A 12,423-nucleotide genomic window follows, 5' to 3' on the forward strand; every position below is an offset into this window, starting at 1 on the left:
TTAAAATGCAACCAGACACGGCTCTCCCCTCTGCCGAGATCCGAGCCAGCTGGCCCTTTAACGGTTCTGGAGCAGAGGCAATGAGCGCCGCGACTTCTTCCCATTGATGGCAATTGTAACTAGCCAACAGGGTGGTGGAATTCGCAATCCTTGCTTGGTAGGCGGACGTTGAGGCTACCTTCCTGCCAAACCCGTAAAGTTTTTTGCTCTCCTTGTCGGGAGGAGCTTCTGATGAAGATAAGGGCGTGCCAGCCCTTTTTCTAGTGTTGGTAACCACTAGGGAATCTGGTTTAAGATGTCCCTTTATATACAGAGGGTCAGACTGGGCTGCCCGGAAAATCTTTTCAATTCTGGGGTTGACAGCTCTGGTGAGGTTAGGATTCACCAGGGAAGGATCTATTCTTCGTTGGATGGATTTGAGGATAGGGATGGTCTGAGCGACCGGTCTCCTCTCTCCTACAAACTCCTCCGCGAAGTCCCTTTCCTCCTGTACACCGTGGGTGTCGATGTGGAAATGTTCCGCTGCTCGAGCGAGAACCTCGTTAAGGAGGGGCTGGTTATCAACTGGAGAGTCGGTAACTGGGGCTTCGCTTTGTACTGGGGAATCTACTCTGTAAATTTCCTGCTCATCTTCTCCCTCCTCCAGGTCCTCATCCTCTGCATAGTAATCTGTCCCGGTTTGTTCTTCCATAATTTCAAACTCCTGGTCCTCTTCAGGGAAAACTTGTCCCTGGTAACTGGGGAGTGGAGTAGAATATGGAGTGGAGTAAGGCTGAACCTCGAAGGGTTCAGGTCTTTCGAACCGGGGCTTTTTACTTAGCGGGATAGGATCGGAGGAGCCTGAGGGTGTGGCCCCTTGAGGGTTATATGAAAGAAAATGTTCTGGGTTCTTATTATAAAAATCAGCCAAGGAAGACATCCTAGACATAACCCTGTCTATGTCTTCACTGGACCATTCCCTGGAACAGGGTATTACTTTAGTAGGTGATGATTTATGGGACTTTTCAAGGGTAGACTTGTGTTTGCTTGTCTGCCTAGGGTGAGAGGATGGCTTTACAGGAGTGGAAGGCTGTGCTTTCCGCTGTTTCCCCCCCTCCCCGTGTGTGGAAAAATGTTTTCCCTGTCCCTTGGAGGCCCCTGAGACTTTCGACGCCTGGCGCCGAGGGTCTGGAGAGGTATCTGTGTGCTTCGGGCGTGGGGCCTCACTGGTGTTAACCGCGGTCTCGGTAACTTGGAGCGCGGCCTGGGGGTGGAAGTCGTCTTCGTCTCCCGACGATCGAACTTCCGTTAATGTGTGTAGCGAGGCACTCTTGGCAAGAGTGGATGATTGCCTTGCGTCGTGAGGTGATCTCGATCGAGAGCGCCCAGAGGACACCGAGTCGGACCGTTCTTTTTGTGCCTCTTTCCGGGAAGTCGACGTCGTCGAGGTCCGGTTGGTCTTAGTGTGTTTAGTGTGTGTTAGGTGTGTAGCGCTTGCGTCGCCGGGGGTCTTCCCCATAGCCGCCCTGCCGGACGACCTTCCGAGGTCGGGGACCTGCGCTCGCCGGCTGTCTTTCGACGCCGTAATGCCCTCGCCGTCCGAAAGTACAGCGTCGCTGCCATCGCTGAAGGCGCCCTCCGCTGCCATGGCCTCCTGCCTGGCGTGGTGGGCCCAACGCTTTGTCGAACGGTCCTTAAGTGTCTTAGGTTTAAACCTACTACACGCTCTGCAGTTCGCTTCGGGGTGATCCCTCGGTAAGCAGAGATTGCACGTGGCGTGCCTGTCGACCCAAGGGTATTTGCGATTGCACTTGGGGCAGAATTGAAAAGGGGCACCCTCCATACGCACCTTAAGGCAGCGGGCTGCTAAGTGTAGGAATATATAAAATGTAACTATATATCACGAGTGAAGAGTATGTACCACCCCCCACTCTCCCTACTTGTAAGGGCCGAGGCCAGCGGCCTACTAGGCCCGGGCCGAGGCCAGCGGCCTTCCGAGGCCCAGATCCGTCGTGCAGCATTCGACAGTCGATGACTTCTCCAGCCGTCGTCGAGGTCGAGGGTCGACGTTGGGGTGGGGAAGGGAATGAATAAGAATTATAATTATAATAACAGCAAAAGTATGGCTAAGGCCAGGGAACTCCGCAAGATGCTTCCGACCAGTATGGCGGAAAAAAACAATCTGAGGATCCTACACGCGTGAGGGATCTTGGGTACAGTGGACGTCACACTAGGGATAGTATTACTGGCACGCCTGTGTCGACGCCCATTTTCGACTTTCGAAAAACAAACTGTAATACTCCGCAGCTTCCACTAGATGTCGGCCTATGCACAGCATGTGATCTAAGCAGATTCCACAAGCCTCAGAAATATATATATATATTTGCGAAAGGGAACCTAAACAATAGTAACCAAAGAGGATATGCACTCCATCCGATCAGCTATCAACAATTAAGACTGCGCCCAATGCAAAAACCTTCCAGACGAAAGTCAGTTCCTCATAATGTCCAGTTTATTGATTTCTTCACCATTTAAAAATAAAAACGAGCTAACCAACGTCCTCGCTGCTTGTTCACATACAAATATTCACACCACCCAGTGGTGATACATATACAAAAAAAAACAAATTTCTATGGTCTATGCTCCACAGTTGTCTCTTTTCTCTTTCATCAATATGCAACACGAATCGCGTTGTGCAATGTAGGTGTAGAAACCATGGCGGCCATTTTATAATGGTTTACATGCATCTAGTGGCATATAATCATGGGTACAAAAACCCTGTACCTAAACACAACACCAGGTAGGGAGTTACACAAATATGCCCACCATGTTCCGTAAAGCTCCAAATTGTCCCCCAATTACCACAAAATCGAACATTTTTTTAAATTACTTTGTTTTAAAGTGCTTAATGCATGGATATTTTAGCAGCCACAATTATTATTTCCACAATAAAGTGCATAGTGCGATTATTATAAAATACATCAAATGTATTTATAAAGTGCTTAGTGCATAAATATTATAGCTGCCATAATTATTATTCCAATGATAAAGTGCTGAATGCAATTACTCTAACAATTCTCTTATTCAATTTTGGTTAATCTATACACAGCAAATTGGGAGAATTGGAAAAATGATTGTCGGTTTCCCTACATGGTGGACATATGGTAAACCTCTCTGTTCATACTCAATGCACATCATTTGGCTGGTGCACGTGCGTTATACTTCCAATTATTTTAAGAAAATGGTGACAATAAAAATGCATAGTGCTGGCTTAGTCCATATGATAAACAGTTGTTGAATCCATATATGGTTCAAGGCCTAAATAAAGAACTGTTTTTATACGTTCTACCCAACTTGTCTTAAGCGTGCTCTGCGTGTGCTTACCGGAACCCTTCCCTACTCCATGCCATCCTACATCTAACCCTTGCTGTTTAGTTACACTTCTCAGATAAGGTTTGGCTAGACACTCACGTTTGTCCCGTTCATCAGAATAGAGTGGCCTCTCAGAAATCTGTCCACAGGGCCAAATTCTCAAAATCCATTTTAACATGTTTCTCAGAACACATCGCCAAAGCAGGTTATGAAATACCGTAACAGTCCTACACCCAGAGCCCTTTTTTTTCCCACTTTATTTCAATTTCAATCAAACATACAGAAAACAAGAACAAAATACCAGTATAAAGCCAATACATTGTATAGATTACAAAACGTACAGCATCTACAATAGTTATATGACATAAATAACAGGTCATGAAACCGATGAGTCAAGCTTAAGAAAAGAAAAAAACATTTTACAACCAAACCAGTTAGCAATATCCAGACATACAACAATCAAGACAAGACCACATGAAAAAGCCCAACAACCAATAATGTATAAATAAATCGGAGCCCATCTTTTGACATGCACAATCATAAGAGCTAGAGACTCTGTATGAGCCTGGCTTGCAGAGCAGCAATATCCCAACAGTGCACAATAGCAGTGGAGAGAAGAGTAGCACACAGGTGATATGATCTCTTCTTAAGTGACCTTTATTCAGTTAGTCTTCCCAAAGAGGTAGGCTATACTGACCACCACATCCCCCTAACCCTTCCTTTGACTACACTGCCATTACCTCTCATCACATTGAACACTGTACCTGGGCTCCATGTATGCTCTGTTTTCGGTACCATTGCTCGAGGATATCGGCGCATCATTGGGCACATTAACAAATATTAGAAAGAAGGCCAAGAGATGCACCACCAGACCCAAAAACACAATTGGGTTACGGCCAAAACGCCCACTCTTGCTCATCAGCAGCCCAAACAATCCTCCACCTGTGGACGAGAGAAATCGTTTAACAAAACTTCTCAAAGACCAACAAAAAGAAAAGAAGACTTCATGACAAAAGAATCAGTGCAGGAGGTGTAGAATCTCAGGACAGTATGTATAGAAGGAAGTAGATTAACAACATTCAAAGTCAAAATCGGGAGTAGTCCTGCAAATAGCAAATAAAAAGAACCCCATCAGTCTGACTACAACAGGCATTCAACAGAACTTATGAATGTGCATATTTAAATCAGGGGTCTAAAGGGGTGCTTTATTCATGAGAAAGTGCACTGCAGATAAGCCCCAGGCACAATGTAAAAATGTTCCAAGACAACAGTATTTCTTTAATGAGCAAAAAGAACAAACCTAAGATTTCACCAATGCCAATAAAAATGCCAGAGAGGCCGATGAGACTCTTTTCATCCACACCAAATCTGTTGGTGGCACCAATGCATGTGCCATAAACACCAGAATAGAACGTCAGCTCCAGACCTAAGAGAAAAAAAACACATAGAAATGAGACTGGTTAACCGAGTGCATAAGGAGCAGGGCAGAAAGTTTCTCAACAATTTCAACAGGTGCAGCACTAAGGCACGGGGCACTGAACTGCATATGTGAACTAGAGATTTCTGATGTGGTTCTTGCATCATGGCTTTGATATGCAGTATGCATATGGAGAATTACGAGGTCAACTGTGTTACTGTTTGTTCTATTTTGTCAATGCAAAAGAAAGTTGAAGGAGTGGATGAAGGTATGCATTCAAACATGTATGCATCAAGGAACCAATATTGCCTTACTATCTTTAGAGTTGTACATGTACCATCTACAACTATAAACTCTTGCAATTGATATATATCAGACAACAAAATGCATCGTTCTAAGAAATCCTTAGCAAAAGAAATCTACACTTAAAAAAAAATATTCAACTAGAATTCAACTAGAATTACTACTTTTTTTAAGGGTTAGTTCAGAGAAATACATGTACTCTTCCTTTCAAGTCCCTGCAAAGACACCTGCTCTTTCTGTGCAGGCACCTATACATCCTCATTTCCCCAATAGGACACTACTACTGGCAGTGTATTTGCCAGTCCCCACCAAACACCATCTAGGGTATAAAGTCCACTTTTAAGTCGATTCTTCTACACCGTACACCACCGATCCCCCGACTGCAGGAAGCCAGGAAATGAGTGAGCCTTGTAATATTTCAAGATCCCAATAGCTGGGCCAATTAGTATCTATGGACAGAAAAATTATATAGGAGTGGCAAATAATGGCGTTATCAGAGTGTGGCATGAGATAACTAGGTAACTGAGGTTTGGATATGATCTTCAAGTCTAATCTAAATGCCATTAACAAGTTCATATTTTTCAACTCAGGAAGATTGTCACTGACAGAGCGACAAGGCTCAACTCTCAGGAAGGAGTAGTAAGGCAGATATAATTAGTCCACATGCATCTCTAGAAAATACACCACACTGATATACCCAAACATATATACTTTAATGAAGTCACACATACAACTATCACTTAAAATATGTACTGTGATAAACCAGAAAGCCTATACAAGGACTCTCCTAACCCCAATGTTTATATGTGTCCCCTCTACATGAGGTGAGCACCTAAACATATAATAGCAAGGGGTAGGGAGAAATAGGGAACCATAAAACCGAGGAAGCAGTTAAGTTATCTATGGGCCTACACAATGTACAGTGACCTAAAGACACCACCCAAACTTTGTATATGCAGAAGGCCCTAGACCCAAAGGTTAGCTCTTAGCATATGGTAGGGTATGGAATAAAAAGGGAAAAAGCTATTTAACCAGCAGGAAAAAGACCCAAGGTCTTTAACAATAACCATTACACACAACAGGCTCGCTTACTGCACATATAGGTGAATTGCCATTTTCCATTCAAGTTAATTTATTATTTCTTCTCAACTGTTTTTTTACATTATATTATGTAGCTCATATAGTACAAAAGCATTCTTACATCACCATAAATACATATTTACAATCAAGGTAAATTCACATTTAAAACCACTAGGCACAAAAGAAAATTACACTGTTCTCACACCTCTACTACACAATCAGTTAGCTCTGTCTCCGTTTATTTGCTGGGGGCAAAGGGGCAGACGCGAAGCCATTCTGGTTGGTCAGTTGGCATTGCCACTTCGTGTTCGCCACAGGAAGTTATAGAGCGAGGGATCTATATTGGCCTAAATCAGTTATGACCAGTATGGAGGCTGCCAAACAGCCCACGTCGTCAGATCACCCATTTCAGATCTACCTCATGGTCAACCAGAACAAAGGAAGCCCTGTAACACAAAATGGCTCAGAGCAGGATTTTAATAAAAGTGTACCCCAGTGGATACCAAAAAGCTACATTTGCCTTACAATGTGGTAAAATGGCTTGCACTGCCAGAAAAGCCAAAACAAAAGTATATCTGGCACTGACCTACCTAAAACCGATTTTGTGCATGAATGTGATGTGTTAGAGGCACCCCTGGTACTGGGGACCTTAGGGGAGACTAACAGCAATTATAAGAGGCGTGAGGGAAACCCTAGTCCCAAAGCGATCCCTCAAATCGGTTGAGTAACCTTTAGACGCAAACAAAACGCTTGGGAGCAAACTAATCTGTTACATAGAAGGTTAAATCCTCCAAGAAAATGGCCAGAGAACCAAAAAGCATCCAATGCAACAAATAATTTCATACATTATTAATATCAAATCACAGATTAAAAAACAAGACAAATTTGATCCATTTCACAAGACCACAAATACATTATTTATGGTTTACACAGTGCAAAAAAGCAGACAGTTTGTACAAGGGAAGCATACAAGTTGAAAAATTGCACTCCTTTTAATAAAGTGCCTAGTGCTGTGCAAAAAGATTAATACAGTAAAACATATCAACCACTTCATTCATACTCATATCACATACCAATTCATTCAATATACCATAACCCAACATGCTTCTTTCCAAAGTATTAGTAACTTAGTCAATGCAGGAAATTCTTCAGGGGCTGCCCGACAAGAACAAAACTGTTGTAGTCTAAAAACAAGCGACAAACAAACCTATTTTACGGCTTCAAGTTGATTTGCTAATAAAAAGCAAATTCTGCTGTAATAGTGCTTAATTTTACAGGATTGTCATCTCATTCTGGCCAACGTTAGGGACCAGCCCCAATCTTAGCCGCGTGGATCTCCAATCTTAGATGTTGTTTAAACCACCGTCCAATGGGGCTCAATGTTATGTTACAACCTACATCAATGGGAGCGCCGCATGAGAGCGAACCATTCTTATGTCCTGGGGAGGGCGTCCACTAGAATCGACTTTCGTGGATTATTGCACTGCAATCATGTTCGAAAGTTAACTTTCTGCAATGTATCTATGGCGTCAAGTTGCAAATACCCTGCTGACTGCTAACGGCCAGATTTATGTATGCTTCAGTATCTCATGGTGCTCGTAACTGTTTGGCGGCTGTTCGGTGAACTGCGGCAAGGGGGGACCCAGTACCATATACCTCAAGTCCCTCAACGCTCCAGTAGCGCTCACTGTTCCGGCCCTTCATCCACAGCAATGGCTGCCATGGAAAGGGAGAATCAAATACATGTAGTTCCCTTGTCACCAAGTCCATGGCTGATGCGAAAAGTGCCATTTCTCAACTTCTACCCTGGAAAGCCAAACTGAGTGTTAATAGCAAACCCCTGACAGGTGGATATTACCAGGGCTGTTAATGGCCCAGGTTCCACATTAATGGTTGCAACAGAGGCCCTGGGCTATTGCCTGGCTTGGTAATGCATGTCCATCTTAGCGTTTATTGCTCAAGTAAAAAGTGCCATTGGTGACACATCTGAGGGACAATGCTCAATGCCTCCATTACAGATCCAATAGTAGACTTTGTCGGTGGAGGCCTAGTCAAGGATCCCTTCTTAGAAATATTCTATTGGCTGGGACTGAGGGTGTTTACTTCCTAGAACTTTATCATTCCCATGTAGAGATTGGCGATTTGAGCCGCTGGGAGCCCTCCTAGCCACACACAACATCCACATCTACCAATATGCCGACGACACACCTAAAGATCGACTCCATCAAAGACAGCCATAGGATCAAAACTTGCCTCTCGCTGATCCAGTCTTGGATGTCCAGTGCATACTTGAAGCTCAATACCGAATTACTACTCCTTACCAACAGCACCGAAAACCCAGACATACAGACCTGTCTTTCAACCATGAACTCTGAGGGTTTCACACCTGAGCTCACCTCCTGAGCCAAGTCCCTCTGGTTCCACATCAACAAACTCCTCTCCTTCAAGACACACAAGAAAACTTGGTATCAGCTCCACCGTCTGTAAAAAAGTCAAACCCTGCCTCCCTCTGGGCAGCTTTAGATCCACTGTTCAAGCACTGGTCGTATCCCACCTGGATGGGGGCAATGCACTCCTCAAAGGCCTCCCGTCGCCCTCCCTTGGTCCCCTGAGAAGTGTCCTACACGTGGCCGCTCACCTCATCAAGGGTCTATGCAGATACGACCACATCACCCCCAGCCCTCATCGACCTCATTATGCCCCTAGATGCCCTCCCACCCCCCCCCCCCCCAAGAACATTTTTGAAAAAACGCTGTCAAAATCACACATTTCAGCATGATTTTTCCAAAATAACCAGAAAACTACATTTGTTTCTTAGTGATCTAAATGTCTGCCAAATACTGTAGCGCTAATAAGCTGCAGCAAGCACTTGGGATACAAAGACCCAGTATAATATAACTAACAAATGAAAAGCATTTTCAATTACAACATAACAATTACATTTGTGGTTTTATTCCCTTTGCATTTAAGTGCATTTATACAAATTCAGTATGGACAGAATATACTGCAGTAAAAATTCAAGATGCAATTCCAACGGTTCTTAATAAATTTAAATTCAAAAGATGTATAATACAAAACAAATATGATCATTTGCAATAACTGAACTGTACATAGATACTGCATTGGGTTCCTATACAAACCAATTAAAACAAACCATGTGAAATATAATTTAAAAAACTGTATAATATCACAATCTCAAATAGCACAGTAAGTACTTGCCTTCGTGTGTGCATGCCAGCAAAACGATCAATAGCATCATCAGAAACTGATTGTAGCACTCTTCTCTCTACTGAAAGCACAGCAAGGTCCTGTAATCTCGATTGCCCCATTGTACATCTGAGTCAATTGTGAAGGGTCCGTAAAGCACTGAAAGATCTCTCACAGCTATAACTGCTCACTGGCACAGTTAAAGCAATTTGAATATTTTTTTTTACATTTGGAAACATTAGAGGATCTAAAAGCTTGTACATTTGATCCATTGAGAGCGTTTGACCATTCAGCTTCTTTTTAGCAAAATAATGTTTTGCTACAAGGGCTTCCCCAGACATAAGTCTATGTTGTAATGGTTTGCAATTTCCCTCAAGTCTTCAGATAGGAAATTTGGGGAAAGTGGACTGCAAGCCTGAATTCCTCTCATCATCTCTTCTTTGACACTGGAGAACCGATTTTCTAGTTCAGAGATCATCCGATCCAAGCAGGGGAAAAATAACTTTGTTCTAAAGTCTTCTTTTGTACTGATATATTCCCGAGGGGAACTTTGTTCAACCACAAAGTCTTCCTTGCTCTTTTGCTTTTTTCTTCGTTTCACTACTATTTCCTCACCTTCATTGTTGGTATCCCTGAGCAAGGATTCTGCTTTTTGCAGCAGCTCTGAAACTTTCTGGAGTTCGCATAGCTCTTAACGTATTGCACACAGCATCTTTCAAATGAACTGCTTTAGCTAAATCTAGAGTTTCTTTTTGGAGGATTCTGTGGAAGCACTCTGTGGTGGGAAGCAAAGACTGGAACATAAAGAGATAAAATACTATTGACAATTTTTTTAACTTTAAAAATAAACCAGTTACTGTACTGGATTCAATTTCTGAAAGGCACTGATGGACAGCTGAGAAGTTATTGATCAGTGCGTTTACAAAGCGTACCTGACAAGACCAGCGTGTGTCTGAAAGCTGGACAAGCTCACCTATTAGGGAGAATTCTCTTATAAGGCTAATTTCCCAAACCTAATGAGTCCCCCAGCAGCTTTGCTGGATTTTTTGGGGTTTGTTGTTTTCTCCTGCTAAGAGTGAGACTCTCTTCCTCCCACTCTTAGGCATGATTTGAGGTATGTCTGACTTTTTGTGTGCTTATGGGCTACGGGGTCTTTTACTCCATAGGGTATCATCTGTTTTTTGTGTATGTGTTACACAGCACCCTCAGTGTAGTAACACAGGGTTGTCATAGTGACCCCCAAACAGACTCCATACCCTGGGAGTGACTACTGCCTCCCAGGGCATGTAAAGTCACCATTGACTTTACTAGTCCAAAATTGTGAACAGAACCAGTACAAACCATCATATTGTGGAAGTACTGAAAGGGGTTCATTCGATTGCCCCTGGGTCTTTTTCCAAGGGGGCACTGTCCAGTCCCCCCTTGTCGAGTTTCTGGCTGGTGGCAGTGGTTACCACGCAAAATATTCCACCGGAATATTTCCTATGGGATTTTCCCATTGATCTTAAACGCACCACTTTTTGGTGCAATGTTAAAGATACTGCCGGTTTATTTATTTAATATTAAATCACCGGTTGGGTCTTTTTGCCAGAACTCTTTTCAAAAATGGCGTTTGTGTCGGTCTCTAACTCCAACCGGGGTCAGGCCCTTTGTTCCACTTTTTGGCGGGCTTCTCCACAGAAGCCCTCCAACTGGTGCCACTCTGTCTGGGTTCCACAGGATGTGTGGGTGGGGGAATTGGCACCCTGGACTGCGTTGCCTTAGCAACTCAAGTCGCACTCTGTTCTGATTGGCCCAGTGGAGAGCCGCCCGGCACACCACTTAGCATGTATAAGTGACAGCTAGGTTGTTGAATGGGGGGGGGGGGGGTTTCTGCATAAAAGCAGGGCTTTTGGGACTGGAACATGAAGTCGCCACAGGACCTAAGAAATCCAAAGAGGGGAGAAGCTGAGCCATCTGCAACGAAGACACCACCGGTGGAGCCCTGCTGCAACAACCTCACCACTTTCCCGACGACAAGAGAAGATCTTCTGCTGAAAGATTCTTCTTCCTCTGAGCTGGTGGGATCAACCAGTTTGCCATTTCGCCTTCCAGGACGTCTCTTGGTCGAATCGCTTGTGCCAAGCACCCCGGCGGCCGGATAGCCAAGCTTCACCACTGTGAACGCAAATACCAGGAACGCACCTTTTAACCGATGAACTCCACGGCTAGTTTCTTCCCTGGGCAGTGCAACGACTCCAAGTTTCCTCCTCGACAAGATCATCTCTTCCCCTGGTCGAAAACACAAACTGCAACCGCTGCCAGGAACAAATGCCACCGCTGGAGCTTCCTCAGCTTTAAAGGTACTGTGTTCCACCTGGCCTCCCTTTGTACGGTTTGCTAAAGGTGACCCTTAAATCCTTTTCTTTTCCAACTGGGTTGGCCCCCAGACCTTCTAACTTTACCTTTTGAACAACCCAACCTCTTTTGAACATTTCTACAAAGACTTGAATGGATTTCTCAACTGTGTGATCTTGGGCACATTTCACCTTGCTCCATTTAAAGTGAGCATGGCCTATGAACTTTGTCTCTACAGTAGACTCTGCCGTCACTAACTTGTTTTGGTCTCTTAAAAGTGTTAGGAACCGTTTTATTTTTATGACCTGCCTTTTTCTCTCCCTTTTATTTAATTATTGGAGTGCCATCTAGGTTACGCGCTCACCTCTGTTTTGACAAAAAGTGGTGTTTTGACTTAGACTTGTCTAATAATTCTTAAGGGAGGTGTATATACTTTTCTGATTGTGTTTTGAACTTGCTTTGATTAATAGTGCTAGTGTATTTTCTAAAGTGTGTGTTAAATAAATAATTATATACTTTTGATACAAAGCTCTGGTCAGTGTTTGCTTGTTCTACTGTGTTTTTAGCACTATTGTGTGTCCTCTGTATACTGCCTAACTCTTCTTGAGAGAAGTCTGACTGCTGAGCCACAGCTACGAGGTAAATCTGGGTGGTACAGACTGCTACCAGTAGTCTTAATCTTTTTGAAGTGTTCCCCAAGTGAACTGCACAGGATTCTGCCTAACATC

At 43.7% G+C, this 12,423-nt stretch overlaps 1 protein-coding gene across 2 annotated transcripts in view; it reads right to left on the minus strand.

Moving 5' to 3' along the window:
- Window positions 1-12,423, minus strand: part of MFSD11 (major facilitator superfamily domain containing 11) — a 1,014,059-nt gene that overhangs the window by 363,853 nt on the left and 637,783 nt on the right. For both annotated transcript variants that reach the window (XM_069654654.1, XM_069654655.1), the window contains exons 11-12: window positions 4,652-4,777; window positions 4,116-4,293 (exon numbers count right to left, since the gene is read on the minus strand). In XM_069654654.1, coding sequence (XP_069510755.1) covers window positions 4,116-4,293; window positions 4,652-4,777 — 304 coding nt within the window. The remainder of the gene's footprint in view (window positions 1-4,115; window positions 4,294-4,651; window positions 4,778-12,423) is intronic.

The sequence above is a fragment of the Ambystoma mexicanum genome, chromosome 3q, assembly GCF_040938575.1.
Source record: "Ambystoma mexicanum isolate Mex_15411 chromosome 3q, UKY_AmexF1_1, whole genome shotgun sequence".
Taxonomy (NCBI): Eukaryota; Metazoa; Chordata; class Amphibia; order Caudata; family Ambystomatidae; genus Ambystoma; species Ambystoma mexicanum.